Source organism: Teleopsis dalmanni, chromosome 2 (assembly GCF_002237135.1).
Source record: "Teleopsis dalmanni isolate 2A chromosome 2, ASM223713v2, whole genome shotgun sequence".
In the NCBI taxonomy this organism is placed as follows: domain Eukaryota; kingdom Metazoa; phylum Arthropoda; class Insecta; order Diptera; family Diopsidae; genus Teleopsis; species Teleopsis dalmanni.
The window spans coordinates 184,462,974-184,481,477 of NC_051847.1; the positions used below are offsets into that span (position 1 = coordinate 184,462,974).

At 31.8% G+C, this 18,504-nt stretch overlaps 2 protein-coding genes across 2 annotated transcripts; both read left to right on the forward strand.

The window, feature by feature from the left end:
- The first annotated feature begins 4,547 nt into the window (after positions 1–4,547).
- Positions 4,548–13,110, forward strand: LOC119685006. The gene is made up of 6 exons (XM_038099172.1): positions 4,548–4,629; positions 6,790–6,849; positions 7,856–7,921; positions 12,306–12,598; positions 12,669–12,828; positions 12,887–13,110. Exons 1-6 carry the CDS (start codon positions 4,620–4,622, stop codon positions 12,979–12,981), a joined length of 684 nt encoding a protein of 227 aa, XP_037955100.1. The 5' UTR covers positions 4,548–4,619; the 3' UTR covers positions 12,982–13,110.
- Positions 8,035–10,184, forward strand: LOC119685007 (jerky protein homolog-like). Its single transcript, XM_038099173.1, has 2 exons — positions 8,035–8,848; positions 9,605–10,184. Exons 1-2 carry the CDS (start codon positions 8,353–8,355, stop codon positions 10,009–10,011), a joined length of 903 nt encoding a protein of 300 aa, XP_037955101.1. The 5' UTR covers positions 8,035–8,352; the 3' UTR covers positions 10,012–10,184.
- Positions 13,111–18,504: the final 5,394 nt, after the last annotated feature.

The following is an 18,504-nucleotide window of genomic DNA, read 5'->3' on the forward strand; positions in this document are numbered from 1 at the left end:
AATATTTAATTATTTGTAAACTAGTGTTACCTGTGGTGTTACCGAAAAAGTACTTTTCTCGACATACTATTAATATAAGCTTTGTTATAAATGAGTGAAAATAATTAAATGAAAATAATTTTCTTAATATTATGTTGCAAAGATTTAGCTTCGTTGCTAATTCCTTGCATTAGGATTTCCACTCTTTTGGGGAAACTTAGGTCCTTATAATTTATTCACTAATTTGTAGGTTTGATTTACATTATATACGTTTGTTGAACATTTTTTCTAGCAGAGTTGCACAACTTACCATTACCCAATGATCAGTGTATAGCATATTCTCGTTTACTCTGTTCAGCCATTGTGTGTGTTCTACTGAAGAGTGGTAAATAGAAGCTGCACTTAGTCCTCTGGGAAAGGTATGACTGCCATCTGTGCTCAACAATGGACAAACAATGCTAGATCCATTCTATGCATTGAGGTCAACTATATTGCAAAGCTGGAGTATTTTTTACCCATTCCGTTATAAAATCTAATTTGCGATGTTGGGATGTATAAACAATTTACACTGATTTCTCAGTTGATTATATTCAAGACACTGTTCTTTTCTTATTCTAACATGTCATCTCCCGTAATTATGATATTCTCTTTATTCTCATGTGTTTGAACACCATATCATAGATTTTTGAATTCGGTTTCCGATTGTTACAATTGAAATACACCTGAATGATATACGCTGATTTCTTTTCCAACTTTAATTCTACTAGTAGTAGAATTACTGTTTAGAACAGTAACATATTGAATTCCTAAGCTGGTCACTTATTCTTTCGTGACTGCGTATTTCACTCTAGAATAAAAATAACATATATTTTTCGTATATATATGTTATTTTTATGATTCTTATAGTCAAAGTATTGTATATTTTCCAAATACATATGTATGTTTCATGTTTCAATGTAAATGTAATTTATTATTGTTTCTATGTAATGTATACCTTAATATTAATTACAATGTATTTATATGAATAGTTCCCCGATGATGACTATAGATTATAGTCGAAATATTGGACAATAAAAATCTTGTAAAACTATATAATAAATTTTATTTTTTTTTTTTAATATTGTTAAAATAGAAAAAAGGTTTTTCTGGACTAACCTGAAAGCAAGAAAATGCTTTTCTATTAGCTGAACCTTGATCGCATGTTATTACGCGTACCGTTATACCAGCTTCTTGTAGGAGCTCCAAATTTCTTAAAATTATATTGCTGAGGCAATCTCCTTCTAAACCATTTTCTGACACAAAATAATTAAGAATTATTGACCAATTAGAGAAAAGACCTTTGACAATAAATAGACAAAGGCTTTTGGCAATAGTTTTACTTCTAAAAAAGCCAAGTTCTTCAAAGCCATCTATTTGGTCTAAGTTACCGTTGTAACGTAATTCTGGCCTTAGTCTCATTTCGTCAACAACCAATATTGCAAAGTCCTTATCAACTTGTCTTAGTGTGCCGGCTTTCTTTTTCAAGCTTTCGAAACCTGTATTTAAAAATCCTGGCTGCAAATTTTTTATAGGTGACCAATTGTTAATTGTTTTTTCATGTGGCAAATTAATTTTCAATTTATTTCTTAAAAATATATATGCCGATCGAGATACGAGAAACATATTTTGAGCTACTAGTTTTGTATTCTCATCATATTCTTTCTGTCGCGCTTTTAGGATCATTTTACAAAAGTTTTTGGTCTCAATATTTACATTTGCCACAGAGTCGATGGCCTGAACTACAGCGTTTTTATTTGCAGTAATTTTTATAGTTTTTAGTAGTTGTAACTTTTTCTTTAATTTTATGTTTTCCTTAAGAAGATTGACATATTTTCTTCTGTATGTGTTTGCGCATTTAGTTTGCATTTCGCAATTGCGGCAGAATACTTCATCTTGCATACCACCTATATCGCCAAAGTTCCTTGGTGGTTGCGCAAAATTGTCCGCCTCTTCATTTACAGTTCCTAAATTGTGTATTGGGTAAGCACCTTTTTTCAAGAAACGGCTGCCTATATCTGAAGGTGCAAAATGCATATCACAAATTTTTAACTGCTTTTCATACATTTCCAAAGGAATGTCACATTTTTCACGCCAAATTTGTCCCAATACATTGTCACTTGGGGGAAATCGAAATAATTTTACATTTCGATTCTTTCGACGATTCCGCATGCAGGTCGGAATACAGCAAACATAACTGCAAACGCGACTAATTGAGATCATTTTTCAGATATATAAATATTTTATAGTATTTTAAATCAAAATTCACAAAATATTTTTTAAAAAACTTAATATTCAATTAATATCCAAATGTTCAAAAATTTTAATAACACGATGTTTCACAATTTGATCACTCTTTAATGTTGTAACAGATTAATTCAAATGACAGTTGCATTGTTTAAATGCAAAATTTAATGCCGAAAATCTATTTCTCTACGTTTGTTATATATATTTATATATATATATATATATATATAAATATATAAATATATATATATGTATATATATATATATATAGATATATAGATATATAAATAAATATATATATAATTATATATAAATATATACATATATATATATATGGGAAAATAACAATTATATGATAATAAGCCCAAAACTAATAAAATTCATTCAAAAAAAACATGAGTAGTTATTTCTAGGAAGTTCTGAAACAAAATCAATAACATATGCATATGCCTATGACCATAAAGTAGAATATATTCCTCTATTTAAATTCGGTGCTAAAAAGTGATATTTAGTTTCTATGAAATAAAAAAAGTAGAGTACAAGGAAACAAAATCAAAACAAAAAACTTACATGCACGTGCTCACTATATTATAGAGCGCTGTAGAGAAATGCATTTTGCTCTCTATTTCTTGTTACGTTGTTACCCGCGCCCCCACAGGCCCGTTAGGCAAATTGAGTTTATTTTCAGATTTCTACTCTATAATATTTATACTCAATGGTTGCACCAATGTACTTTTCAATGAAAAGTAAAGTATGAAAAGAAAAGTGAAATATTTGACAAAAAACTGGTTTCTTTGCACTTTCTGTTGCACCAATACTTTTTACTTTGCGCTTTGCAAAAGTAAACTGCAAAACTTCACAAAAAAAATTTTGTTCTACTGGTTTTTTAAAAACCCAAGAATTACTCAATATTTGAGTCGTTTTACAAAATGTGTGCAAAGAGAATGAATTTGCATTGATATGTGCACATTATCACACTCAACCGTTCTTTTGGATATAATATATGCATATATGCATATACAAATATATGCATATACATACATATATGCATTTAATATTATGTTCCTTTTCTTTAATGAGTATGTATATTTAAATATGTTTATATTTCGTTTATTAACCTGTTTTGTATGTTGTGTTCTTTATTATATTTCTAATATTTGCGATATTACAATTGAATTTAATTCTAAGAAAAAATGTAAAATATGTACTTATATAATATTCCCTCATTTTAATTATTTTAAGGAATGTTCTTATTCTGAACATTTGAAAAATATTAATTCACTATATTTTACAACTAAATTCTGGCTGAGTTCTTCTATATTATTGTTAAAAAGAGGTGTCTTAATTGATCTTATATTAATTGCTAACTTAAATTGTAAAGCTAACATATTTTTTATTCATTTTAGAAATGTTTGTTGATTTTAGACTTCTCTAAGGCCCACAAGTAAAGCTTACGAAGTAAAAGAAGAATTAAAAAATCAAGAAGCTGGATTAGATGTTCATTACAGGGCCCATTAAACCACTGACGGGTTTCTTTATTGCACATTTCTATTATTAAACTCTTAATGCCAATTGCATCTGTTTTGTTTTTGAATACGTGTTCAAAAACCTCGAAATGTTTACAAAAGAAACATTGAAAAAACTTTGTGATGGCGCAATCTCCCGTAATTATGATATTCTCATTATTCTCATGTGTTTGAACACCATATCATAGATTTTTGAATTCGGTTTCCGATTGTTACAATTGAAATACACCTGAATGATATACGCTGATTTCTTTTCCAACTTTAATTCTACTAGTAGTAGAATTACTGTTTAGAACAGTAACATATTGAATTCCTAAGCTGGTCACTTATTCTTTCGTGACTGCGTATTTCATTCTAGAATAAAAACAACATATATTTTTCATATATATATGTTATTTTTATGATTCTTATAGGCAAAGTATTGTATATATTCCAAATACATATGTATGTTTCTTGTTTCAATTTAAATGTAATTTATTATTGTTTCTATGTAATGTATACCTTAATATTAATTACAATGTATTTATATGTATAGTTCCCCGATGATGACTATAGATTATAGTCGAAATATTGGACAATAAAAATCTTATAAAACTAAATAATAAATTTTATTTTTTTTTTAAAAAAATATCATTATTTAATAACTGACCAATTAGCCCGTGAAATAATTATTTTTAAAAAAAAATTTCTTTTGGTCATTAAAACATTAAATTATTATATATTATTTATATTACAGAAAGCCGGGGACTTACGCAGGAACTTCTCCGATATTTAAACGAAAGTAAAAATATCACATACAGGAAAAATGACATAAGACGCCCACGCCCAGTTATGCCAGAGGGTAAGCGATTAAGTATTAACATACTTATTTCTTAGAAATTTCGTTATATATATATAGTTATAGTTATATATAGTTTTGAAAACAATTAAAAAAATGCAAAGCGTTGCACCAATGTACTTTTCAATGAAAAGTAAAGTATGAAAAGAAAAGTGAAATATTTGACAAAAAACTGGTTTCTTTGCACTTTCTGTTGCACCAATACTTTTTACTTTGCGCTTTGCAAAAGTAAACTGCAAAACTTCACAAAAAAAATTTTGTTCTACTGGTTTTTTAAAAACCAGTAGACATGCTTTCCAGTTGCACTAGCAATGTGTTCGACTAATTTTAAGGCACTTACCTTTGGATTTTTGTCAACTTCTTTTAAAACCAAGCTGACATCTAGTAGCGAGGCGTCAGCTTTTTGGCAAGGTGTTCACAATTTAATCAAAACAGAATTCCAACTATAACGTATTCTCCCTACTTCTAAGTTTTGTCCTTTCCACAAGCAAATAGCATACAAGACCAACAAAACAATTTATTTAAATGTTCGCAGCCTGTGATCCACTGGTTTTTATTTACCATAAAGCTGTAGCTGTTGGAAAACGACGACTTACCATAGATTTCGACATTTTTACAACAGGTATCAAATTCTTCATATCTGGAGTTGGTTTATTCATTTCATGAATTAAAATCTTTTTTTCAGAAGATCGTTTAAAAAAAGACATTGAATCAAATCTTTAATCACACATTTATCCATTTCTAAATATTATTTTTCACTTCAAATTTCTTTAATTTCTTTCTTTACTTTTACCATTTGCTAGTATAAAATTGCAATAATGACTTTGTTTTGATTTATTTCCACCCTCTATATAAGAGTAAGAAACTCTCATTTACTCTTCATTTACTCTTTTACTTTGTATTTACAATGCCCGGTTCAGGTTTTATACTGAACCATTTGCCCATATAAAACAGCAATCGTGACTTTGATTGTATTTGCACGCTTTGTATAAACTTTTGGTTCAGTTTAGTGGAATGATCCTCTCGTCAAATGTAAAGCGATTTTCGCTCAGTCATTTTTTTTCTCTTTTGTATTTACTTTGCATAACATTGGAAGTGCACTTTTTTTATTGAACTGCTTGCACGCATTAATTTAAGAGTTATGATTATTTTGTTTTTGTTTTCTCTTTTATTTTTATATTTCTTTGTATGTCTTGTGTTGTGTATTCAATATTGAACATAGTCCCAATGTGAATGTTATTTCATTTGCATGCTTTTTAAGCGACGCAGTGCAGTTTTTATTCTGAACCTTAGTATATTTCAAGAGGAATGTTATTTCTCTTTTATTAATTATAAGCAATGTTGGGTGTATCTAACATATGTGTGATTTTGTTTGTATTCTACGTTTTGTGTTTATGTTAATCTGTTTGGAAAAGCTATTATAAAAAATGTTAATTAGCAATATAGCGAGATTATTTACCTAATAAAAAAAATCTAAAAAGGAAGCTTTGTTAAGGTGTTCAGTGAACACTCTGAACCATTCGACGCCTCGCCTCTGCTGACATCCCTACGTGTGAGTTGCCTTAGGCGGCCACTGCGAGGCTTATTTTCAATAGAACCAATATTTTTATAATTTTTTATTATCGTCTGAACTGTTGATCGAGTCAAATTTACTATTTTGATACTTTTACCATAAGGTTTTTTTTCATTTCTATGCTTAATAACCAGATTTCGCATATCACTTGAAATTCTTTTCGTGGACCCATCGTGTCAATTAAATACCACTCTCAAAGCACAACTAAGTGCATTATATAAATGTATGACTCATGCCACAAGCATGAAATATGAAAAACGGTACTTTCCCGTTTAACATTTAAATTACTGTCGACTATATCTAACAATCAATGAAGTGTATGTAGACTTTTGTCAATGATTTTTTTAGGTTTTTTTCGAATAACTTTGTTAATTTATATTGATGAATGGATTTTCTTTTGTTTATTATTATTAAAAAACAGTTCTAAACAAAACTGTATCATTACTTTTTTCTATTATGTCCTTGGATTTACGAGCTAGCAAAAATGGGGGGTGTATGTAGAGTTTTGTCGCTGACTGTACATGAATCTTTAATATTTAATTATAACATTTTTATATTAATAATAATGCTCTCTTTTGTTTTGTTTTTAGAAATACAGTGTGATCCGGAAATATCGGAAGAAGTTCCTGCACTGCCAGTTATGCCAGAGGGTAAGCGATTAAGTATTAACATACTTATTTCTTAGAAATTTCGTTATATATATATAGTTATAGTTATATATAGTTTTGAAAACACTCAAAAAATGCAAAGCGTTGCACCAATGTACTTTTCAATGAAAAGTAAAGTATGAAAAGAAAAGTGAAATATTTGACAAAAAACTGGTTTCTTTGCACTTTCTGTTGCACCAATACTTTTTACTTTGCGCTTTGCAAAAGTAAACTGCAAAACTTCACAAAAAAAATTTTGTTCTACTGGTTTTTTAAAAACCAGTAGACATGCTTTCCAGTTGCACTAGCAATGTGTTCGACTAATTTTAAGGCACTTACTTTCGGATTTTTGTTAACTTCTTTTAAAACCAAGCTGACATCCCTACGTATGAGTATCCTTGGGCGGCCACTGCGAGGCTTATTTTCAATAGAACCACTATTTTTATAATTTTTTATTATCGTCTGAACTGTTGATCGAGTCAAATTTACTAATTTTGATACTTTTACCATAAGGTTTTTTTTCATTTCTATGCTTAATAACCAGATTTCGCATATCACTTGAAATTCTTTTCGTGGACCCATCGTGTCAATTAAATACCACTCTCAAAGCACAACTAAGTGCATTATATAAATGTATGACTCATGCCACAAGCATGAAATATGAAAAACGGTACTTTCCCGTTTAACATTTAAATTACTGTCGACTATATCTAACAATCAATGAAGTGTATGTAGACTTTTGTCAATGATTTTTTTAGGTTTTTTTCGAATAACTTTGTTAATTTATATTGATGAATGGATTTTCTTTTGTTTATTATTATTAAAAAACAGTTCTAAACAAAACTGTATCATTACTTTTTTCTATTATGTCCTTGGATTTACCAGCTAGCAAAAATGGGGGGTGTATGTAGAGTTTTGTCGCTCACTGTACATGAATCTTTTAATATTTAATTTAATTAACATTTTTATATTAATAATAATGCTCTCTTTTGTTTTGTTTTGTTTTTAGAAAGAGAATGTGAAAGACAATCTGGTCCGGAAGAAGTGCTTGTTGGCCGTACAAGCACGCCTGAAGGTAAGCGATTAAGTATTAACATACTTACTTAATTTGACACTTGCTTAACTTAATTAATTCTAAGAATATAATTATCTATTTTACAATGTTTGGTTATTTAATACAGTAGAATCGCGGAAAAGTTAACTCTCGAAAAAGTTAATCTCGCGGAAAAGTTAACAGCATTTCGGCGTCCACGTAGCGCTCTAAAAAGTTAACTTCGAAGTTAACTTTTCCGAGCGTATGAATTTTTTTTTTGAAATCAACCGTTTCTTTGCCGACACAAGCCAGTGCGAGCTCTAGTTTTGATTATGGGTATTCCCCGAATATTCTATTTTCTTTCTGTTTTGTTTTGTGCTCCAAACATATGTTTTCATTCTTGTCGCAAATTACCTTGACTGAATTGTTCGGTAGCGTTTGAGTTGATTAGTTGTGAATTTTTTATTAAAAAAATGTCAAAAATACAGAAAAAACGGCAAATCAGATTAAATTTGCAACAAAAAGTAGATATATTAAGAAAACTTGATGACGGTATTGCGGGAAATCGAATAGCGCTGCATTATGGTGTGACTAAAGTAGCCATCAGTAAAATAAACAAAAAACGCCAAGAAATTTTAAAAACAGTGGCGGCCACTTATGAAAGTGCAGAGAAGAAAACACTCCATAAGTCGGAATATCCTGATCTGGAGGTAAACTTGTACAATTGGTTCCTGAATCAACGGCAGCGTAATTGTGCAGTGACTGGTGCCATCTTAAAATCAAGAGCTAAACTCGAATTTGAAATTCTGTATCCGGGAAAAAAATTTAGTGCAAGTGATGGATGGCTGGCAAATTTTAAAAAACGGCACGGTATTCGCCTTCTCAAAATTTGTGGGGAAATTCTTTCGAGCGATACACCGAAAATAACTCCGTTTGTACATAGTCTACGAGCAAAAATCAATGAAATGGGCATCTCCGACTCCCAACTATATAACGCAGATGAATCTGGGCTATTTTATCGTTTATTACCGGACAAAACATTTGTCGCAGCAAACGAACATGCCGCACCGGGAAGAAAAACTGTTAAGGAAAGAATTACATTTTTGTTGTGTGCAAACGCAGATGGTTCGCACAAGTTGAAGCCGTTGGTGGTCGGTAAATCTGCAAAACCACGTTGCTTTAAGGAATTTAACAATCCATTGGAATACGCTCATACAAGCAAGTCGTGGATGAATGCACAGTTATTCTTCAACTGGTTCCACAATTCATTTATAAAACAGGTAAACTTATTTTTTGGTTTCATTTTTCATTTCTAATGAACATGACATAAAAATTTTTGAAGGTTCGCAAATTTTCTGTTGAAAATAATTTACCACCAAAGGCATTGTTGCTAATAGACAACTGCACGGCACATAAGCCAATTGACAGGCTGAAGTCTGACGATGGAAACATTGTAGCCATGCATCTACCACCGAACGTAACAGCGGCTTTGCAGCCAATGGATCAAAATCCCATAAGATTGGTTAAATTAGGATATCGCTCCAAATTGTTATGCAACATTGCCGCGCAAGAAAACGTTCTGGTGGAAAATATTTTGAAGGCACATTCAATTTGTGACGCCATATCGCTACTTAATTCAGCATGGGAAGAATTGCCGCAATCAATTCTTATAAAAGCGTGGAATAAGATAAAAAAAGTGGGATGATGATCAATACGATAGTGAAGATGATCTTCCGTTGTCCAAATTTATTAAAGCAAACGATGTTTACGACGATACAGTTCGAGAAGTTCAATCGTTAATGTTGAAAGTGGGAAATAATCTTAACATCAGCATTGACGATATAGAAAATTGGAACAAGGATGAAATTACGGAAGATATGGAACATTTCGAAGTGTGTGATAGTGACAATGATGATTCAATTACCGAGGAAGATATTCAACAACCGAAAGTGAGTTTCTCGAAAGCAGTTGAAAACATCAATACCTTGATAAAATGGTCCAAAGACAACAACGATGCAAATCAGGTGGCAGACCTTATCAGTATGCGCACAAAAATGGTCAAGAATTATTACACCAAAGAAAAAAAACAAACAACTCTCGACTGCTTTTTTAAACCAACTGGTACAAATTAACAATTTTCCTTTTGTAATGGCTAAAACATAAACAAAAAAAAAAGGAGCTATTTCTAAGCAAATCTATGCTTATTATTGTAGTTTTTTCTTTTTTTTATGAATTTTGAAAACCGCTTGGAAAAGTTAACAATCTCGAAAAAGTTAACAACCCCAAAACGGAGCGGTTAACTTTTCCGCGATTCTACTGTAATACAAATTATTTTAATAATATTCTTATTCTTAACATTCAAAAAAAATATAAATTCACTATATTTTATGACTAAATTCTGGCTAAGTTCTTTTACATTATTGTTAATAAGAGTTGTATTAATTGATCTTATATTAAGTGCTAACTTGAATTGTAGAGCTAACATACTTCATATTCATTTTAGAAATGTTATCAGAATTAAAAAATCAAGAAGCTGGGTTAGATGTTCATTACAGGGCCTTTTAAACCACTGAGGGGTTTTTTTTTTGCACATTTCTATTATTAAACTTTTAATGTCAATTGCATCTGGCTTATTTTTGAATACATTGTGACCGAAAAGTTTCCGGAAATTTTAAATAAAACGCAAAATTCTTAATCTTCATCAATATTTATTTTATCTCCAAATTTGAAAGAGAATTATAATTTTTATAGTAGATGAAAAGCTCACTTGGAGCAGTCAAAATTTCATCCCTTTTTTTAAGTTTATATTGCAAGCTTCACAATTTAGTTTTAAAAGTATTTTTTTAGCTACGTACCCTATTGTGTATCTTAAAGACAATAAATCAATATTTATATTCTTTGAATTGGAAAATGCATCTGATATAATGCAATTTTCGATGTCATTGCACTCTAGATCAGAGGAGGCTTCTACTGCACAGTTACTAGACACCCTAGAGTTATTTTAATAGAGTTCTATCAAAGAAGAAGAAAGCACATCATCAAAGCACTTGTTATCATTATCCTCACTTATTTCACAATTGGCTACTTTCTTAGCGTATGTATAAGATATTAATAACTGAATTTATAAATTATAAGTCACCATTTATATATGGTACAATTTTTTACCTAAATATGTTGTTTTTTAAAAACCTTTACAATAAATAATAAGCAAAAAAATAAAAATAACTTAATAATAAAAAACAATAAACTATTAAAATTAAAAACAAAACCGCAATAAAAGAAGGATTAGCGGGGTGGTCTATAGCGCAACAAGAACAGGTAGTTTGCACTTATATTATCATAGTCGTCATCGTAAGCAATATTTATAATATAATAACTGTCCTTATATTATTACTTATTGAATTTTTTGTTAAACTTTATGAAGTTTACTGAAGCTCATATTTTGCATAATTATTCAGTAATTTCTGAGATCTGAAATATATACAAAACATAGACTGGGAACAGCAAATTTTTGTGATCCTTTAACATTAGGCTATTAGTGGAAAAAATTTTATGGAAAACTTGTATACATTTTTTGGGTATCGCAGATTGTAGTGAAAAAAGTCGTAAAAACACGGGGGATTTTTGCAAATTTTCACTTTTAATTTTACTGTTAATAAAATTTAAACATGTTTTTATTTAAAATTGGTAATAATATCCTAACCTGTAAAAAATATAAAAAATGATAATTTTTCAATTAGTAGATAAAAAATTAAATGGGTTCAAATTTCGCCAAAATTGTACGAAATCTCAATTTCGCCAAAATTTCATACAATTGCGAATAACATACAATAATTTACAAAATATACTGTGCTGTTTACTTCTATACAAATGTGTTTCAGTTAAACTTGAAAATAAAAATTTCGGTTTTACAGAAAATTCTATAATGAAGAAAAAAATGGATTGTGAACAAAAAATAAGTTTTTTGGTATTTTTGCAGACATTTATTGCTTTGATATTTTCATTAGTTGCTGTTCTTGATTTCTCAATATTGTTAAATGCACCTTTCTACATAAAAATACCAACAACTGTAGTTCAGAGCGCAGAAAAGCAATACAAATTGCTTTAAAACTCATTAAGTATAAAATGCTTAAACACTCCAAACTCTCCCGCATGTTAAAACTGAAAAATTAAAAATTGAGTCACAACGAGTCCATATGACACAAAAATAACTCAAATACTATTTCCCCGATTTCTGCGACCGATTTTTGTGAAATTGCCCTCACTTCATTTTTAAGATTTTTTGAGTGATGCACACTCTATGTATATATACTCTTTGGTATTGTATTCTCTATTTTGGTCCAATACTTTTTGATTTTCTATTGTAAGTGCATATGGTATTTAAAATTTAATAATTAATATATTACATTTTTTTAAACACTTTCAGATATTGCACCAGAAGAGCTGGGGGCTGTGGGTGGTTCAGAACCCGCTCTCACTCTTTCAACTCAGTTGAAAGAGTCCGAAGAGCGGGTTAGGGCAGAAGAGCGTATGAGAAGGCACTCTCTCTTAATCGCTGAATTAAGAGCAGAAGTGTCTTCTCTTACAGCTGAGAGGGACACACTCATGCAGGCGCACGCTTTAAGAAACAACTTGCCAACATTTCCTCTGCGAAATGTTGGCGAGTTCGACAGGCTGGAGGCGCATCTGCTTTTATGTGAAGAAATGAGGGAGAAATTGGTAAGAAAGCTTTTTATTTTTTAAAATAACTAAATTAATTAATTTTAATTTCTATTATTTGTATTTGCAGAAACAATCATTTCTCCAATTAGAAGCAGATGACGCTAAAAGTTTTGTTCGGAAAGCGCTGCGGAGTGTGCTCCCAGATGGTGTAGCCGGCCATTTTACATTGAGAGGGACACTCATGAAAAGGGCTATAGGGCAGAGTCTCTTTATTAAAACAATAAGAGGTTTTTACATATTCTGTTGTTATTTTCAACTAAACTACATGTATGATTATATTTTCAGATGCGGTTATGGAAAAATTTCCAAATACAGACCCGCATAGTTTAAGTAATTTTATTAGCAAGCACTTTTGTTGCACAGTTAGTCAGAAACGTTGATTTGTGTAACGTGCGTTTGTATAGAAGCTGGTATGTACGCATTGTGTGGGCGTGGTGTGCATGTTACTCAAGAAGATTTTGAAATGACTATCGCTAAAGTTATGCAGATGAATTCAAAGGATTCATGTCTATGGTATTAAGAAATTATGAAAGTAAATTTTAAGACTTTTATATATTTATACACCGAATATTATAAAATGATTATTGATTTGTAATTGAATTATTTCTTGGATCTTCACAATTAAAAGTTAAAAAGTAAATATAACATTTACGTTTTTTGTATTTGGTAATTTTTTGTGAGAAACGCATAATTATTTTTTTTTTATTATTAAAATTTTTGTCTTATTACTATATATTTTATTACAGTTGTAGATGATTTTAATTTATATAAAAAATGTTTTGTCTTACATTTTTTTTCAAAACCTCTTGAGTTGCGTTTTCTAAATAAAAAATTTCGTAACATGCCACAGTACAATAAAAATCTAGGGGATTATTGACTTTGTGTCGGACATACTCAACATCAACTAACCATTGCCACTAAAAACTGTAGAGAAAGTTTCATCGTTCGTAAGAAAACGAGATCAAGTAGGATTCAATAAATCAAAGCACTTATCTCGGCTTTAATAACAAAATGTTTGCAGAAATTGCATAAATTAGAGCAGTGATTCGCGACTCAAGACATTCTGTAGACCAAAAAAATATTCAATGTAGTTTACAAACAAATTATTAAAAGCATCTAGTGCAAAGAGTAGTACCAATATTTTTGAAACAAATAATATCGTTAAGGGAAAAATTCAATATTTTACATGCCACCAGTGCTAATGATACCCTTATTTTGAAGTTATTTTGGCCACTATTATTTAGAGTTATTGTCACAAAGTAAATTTATATCTAGCCAGGTTTATATATAAAAAATTCAGAAAATAATTGTGTTGTGTGTGAATAAATCAAATTTTATTTTATTTATTAACTACTAAAACCGTATTTACAATTGTCAGACACCGAGTTTAAATAAAACACGTCCGTTTGGTTAAGAGTGTCCAGTCAAAACTAAACTTTCATTTCTTTATTATATTTCTTACATTAATGCACTCCGAGAGAGTAACACTCATGAGAGCATGAAAAGATGCATAAGAGTAATGATAATAGAAGTAGCAATAAAGCAATAAATAAAAGTAAAAATAACAAACGAGTGACAGTTCGACTATCCTGACATTAACTCGTCCTCGAGTTTCAAGTTTACTATATGTTAATATCGTTATCTTCATCGTAGTCATCGTCGACTGTAGGAAATAATGAACACCATGGTTTCAGTTTGTCACTGCTAACGACTGTGCTATACCGGCGTTGTTTTCTTTGTTCACCCACCATGTCTCCAATAACATACCTGTCAAATCGCAGAATTTTCTTCACTTCATATGGCCCGCGATATTTAATGCCAAGTTTTCTTGATTCGCCTGTGCTTGGAAGCGTTGCTTCAATAAGCACAAGATCACCTTCTTTATACGGTTGTGGAGTTTTATATTTAGCATCGAATCTAGCTTTCCAAACCTCACGTGCAGCCTTAATGTTCTTTTTAGCATCCTCACGACGTGCGCTTAATTCGTGACTATCGATATTGATATTTTCTTCTGTTACAGCAGCCAACAGTTTATTTCCACTGATGTCTTTTAACGGAAAATCGTAAATTAGTTCAATGGGTGAATATTTTGTTGTTGAATTTATTGTTGTATTTATCTTCCATTGTAAGCAACGAAGTTTTGTGTCCCAATCTTTTGTATCTGATGACGTCTTTAAATAAGAGAGAATTGATTGATTCACACGTTCAGCAATACCATTAGCTCGTGGTGTGCGTACGGCAACTTTAATATGCTGAATATTGTTACTATTACAATAAGCTTCGAACGCTGAGGATGTAAAAGCTGTACCTCTATCAGTAACGATTTTACTGGGAAGACCAAAATACAATGTTAGTTGATTAAGTGTTTCTATTACAGGTTTGGTTTTCGTTGATTTAACAGCGACAGTTACAACATATCTAGTTAGTGCATCCACGATCACTATGATATATTCATTACCACTGCAGCTTCTAATAAAAGGTCCTAGATGGTCCATATGTATTACCTCGAACGGCACCCTCGGTATCTCCATACCATATAGTTGACATTCTTTCTTTGCTGTACTTCGATTATAACAACATTCAATGCATGATTTGATGTACCCCTTAACAAAATTTCGACATCGAGGAAACCAAAAATGTTGTTTAATACGTTTTATTGTGCCATCCACACCTGGATGACCAGCATCATCATGACAAAGTTTCACAATTCTCCATCGTATTCCTTTTGGTATGACCATTAACTCTTTCCCATCATGATGTCTTCTATAGAGCCGATTTCCCTTTAAAATGAATTCCTTCTCATGCTGCTCTCGCTGTGTTGAATCGACACGTCCTTTTAAAATATCAATGATCTGTTGTAAATTTGCATCTTGCTGTTGCATTGTCAAAATCCAATCCTCATTCGAAATATCAATCATCATTAAATTTGCAGATACATCATCAACTTCGCATGGCGGTTCAACAGGAGCTCGACTCATTGCGTCAACGTGAGCCATTAAATTACCTGGGCGATGACTTGCGTATAATCATATTCGAGCAATTTTAACAGCCATCTTGCGACTCGTGGAATCATTGGTGTTACTGTTTTAATACTGGAAATAGCTGAACAATCCGTAAAGATTTTAAAATGTTTGCCCAAAATATACATTCGAAAACGTTGACATGCTTCAACTACCGCTAAAACTTCTAGTTCATATCCATGATATTTACTTTCAACATCTGTACATAATCGACTAAAGTATGCTATGGGCTTTGATATTCCGTTATCTTCACGTTGCATTAATATCGCTGCAAGTCCAATACTGCTTGCGTCAGTATAAATTTCTTGTTCTTTATTAATGTCATATATTCCCAAAAGCGGCTCATTAGCTAACAATTCAATTAGTTTGAGGAAAGCATTTTCACATTCTAATGACCATTTAAAAGCAATATTCTTTCTCGTTAACTGTGTTAACGGATGAGCAATTTGTGCATAATTCTGAACAAATTTCCTGAAGTAACCTGTAAGTCCCAAGAAACGTCTGACTTCTGTTACATTTGTTGGTATAGGAAATTGTTTTATCGCAATGGTTTTCGTTATACCAGGTTTTATACCATTCTCGTCGACTTCATGACCTAAAAACGATACACTGCCTTTCATAAAATAACATTTCAATAGGCGTAAGGTCAATCCTTCATTACGAATAATTTTCAAAAATTCTTCTAAATTCTCAAGCCCTTCTTGTGCTGTTTCAGATGCCACAATGACTTCATCAACATAACTAACCACCTTACCTCTCAGCGGTTCCATAAGTTTCATCATCATCTTTTGAAATATGCACGGAGCATTTTTGAGGCCAAATGGCATTCGGTTAAACTCATAGTGACCATTATGAGTGACGAACGCTGTCAGCTTTTTCGACGATTCAGCAATTTCAATCTGATAATAGCCTGACATCATATCTAAAGTTGTGAAAAATCTTTTTCCCGCAAGAGTTGATAGAACACCATCTACTGTAGGCATTGACCATGGCTGTTTTTCCGTTACAGCATTTAATGCCCTGTAGTCGATGCATAAACGATCTTCACCATTCGATTTGGATACAAGAACAATAGGAGACGAGTATTCTGAAGTTGATGTTCGAATAATATTTAACTCTAATAATTCGTCAACAATTCGTTCCACGACACGTTGTTTAGGAATTGGTATGCTGTAAGGTTTTTTTGTTATCGGCGTTGGAGATGTAACCGCAATCTCCATTTTCGTTGTTTTCGCCTTACCAAGTTCATTTAGATTTTCGCCAAAACAATCATAATAATTATTTAACAAATTACGCAACTCATTTTGTTCGTTTACCGATAAATTCTCGTTGCACTTAAAATTTTCGGGTGTTATCGCAAACACTTGACAGTTTCCATTTTCAATCACAACGCGACATTTGGACAATAAGTCAATACCGATAATAACGTCATATGCCATGGTATCATCTTCGACCACTAGCATTTCGCACTTGTACTTTTGTTCATCAATAGTAATTGACAACTTATCTGTCTTTTCGGAACACACATATTCACCGCCGGCAAAACCGTTCAAAGTTTTCACACATTTTATTAGTTTACATTTCAATATAGTGGCTATATTACGCTTAATTATTGACACACCACTGCCTGAATCGATCAAAGCGTTACATAAAATATTGTTTATACATATTTCTTTAATTATAATACCAGGTTTTTCAATCGCATTTACTGGATTTCGTTTATTACACGTTTTTGTGTCATGGTTTCCTGAACACATTGAACAACGCGGCTTTCGTTGCGGTTTTGGACAATTTTTCGAAATGTGCCCATTTTCCCGACAATTATAACAAACCGGTCCCGTTTTTACCACACGAGTTACACTGGAGTCACTGTTATTTTTATTCGGCATATATTGATTATCATTGTAACGTACTACTGGTCTTCGTACGCTTACATTACTGTTCTGCAACGACCGCACAAAATCTGAGCAATTTTTAAATTGCATAGCAGATAATGTCTTCCGCAACCCGTCGTCATACAACCCGATTGTTACATATCTTATGACCACTTGGTCTTCGAGTTGTCCGCGGCGTCCAATAGCTAACATTCGATAGTAGTACTCAACAACGCTTTCATTTTTTCTCTGCTGATTGCTCATTAACTGCATATGAATATCAGCAGCATTTAAAACACACGGAAAATCATTTAAGAATGCGACCACAAATTCACCCCAGCTACGAAATACTGGTTGCGAATCGATCCACAATTTTGCGGCACCTCTCAATTTACTTCTTATAGCAAATAGAACAATATGGTCATTCCACTGGTATGCATTCTTTAATTGCTCAACACTTTGAACAAATTGCACTGATGTGACGTCATCACTGTTGTTGTCGAATGACGGCAAAGCATCTATAATTTCTCTTATATTACAGTAATTACTTGCACTCTGCATTGCCATAGCAATATTCGAATTCATATTTGTTTCATACTGCATACGCAAATTGGTTTGATTTTGTCTGTTCTGCATGTACGGTGCGTATTCTGTTGACGTAGCAGCTACAGCTATGTTCGGCGCGATCAACGGCGACTTTTGCACACACTCAGGGGTTGAAAAGATTACTGGCGCCAACGTAGACGCATTAGGCATATTCATTACATGTGACGCTGGCAGAGGCCACACTGTGCTTGTTGATGCACACGAATATTTGTTCATGTATTGGTTCGGTACAGTCATCGAAGGCAAAGAAACACTCACTGTATTTGTTGTAGTTGTAGTTTGACTTGTTGCATGTAGATCAGTATTCGGCACAAAATACTTATTCGCATTTAATTCCGGCATCGACGTCGCCACCGCATTGATAGGCTGTATTAATGACTCCAATGTCCGCTGGAGACGCAAT

What these genes read in the sequence shown, in the direction of transcription:
- LOC119685006 (XM_038099172.1), top strand. An exon ending in ACTGCCAGTTATGCCAGAGG is followed by an intron (nt 6,850 to 7,855) that starts GTAAGCGATTAA and finishes TTTTGTTTTTAG; the next exon opens with AAAGAGAATGTGAAAGACAA. An exon ending in CTTTATTAAAACAATAAGAG is followed by an intron (nt 12,829 to 12,886) that starts GTTTTTACATAT and finishes TTATATTTTCAG; the next exon opens with ATGCGGTTATGGAAAAATTT.
- LOC119685007 (XM_038099173.1), top strand. Translation starts at nt 8,353, where the DNA reads ATGTCAAAAATACAGAAAAAACGGCAAATCAGATTAAATTTGCAACAA. An exon ending in AGCAAAAATCAATGAAATGG is followed by an intron (nt 8,849 to 9,604) that starts GCATCTCCGACT and finishes ACGATAGTGAAG; the next exon opens with ATGATCTTCCGTTGTCCAAA.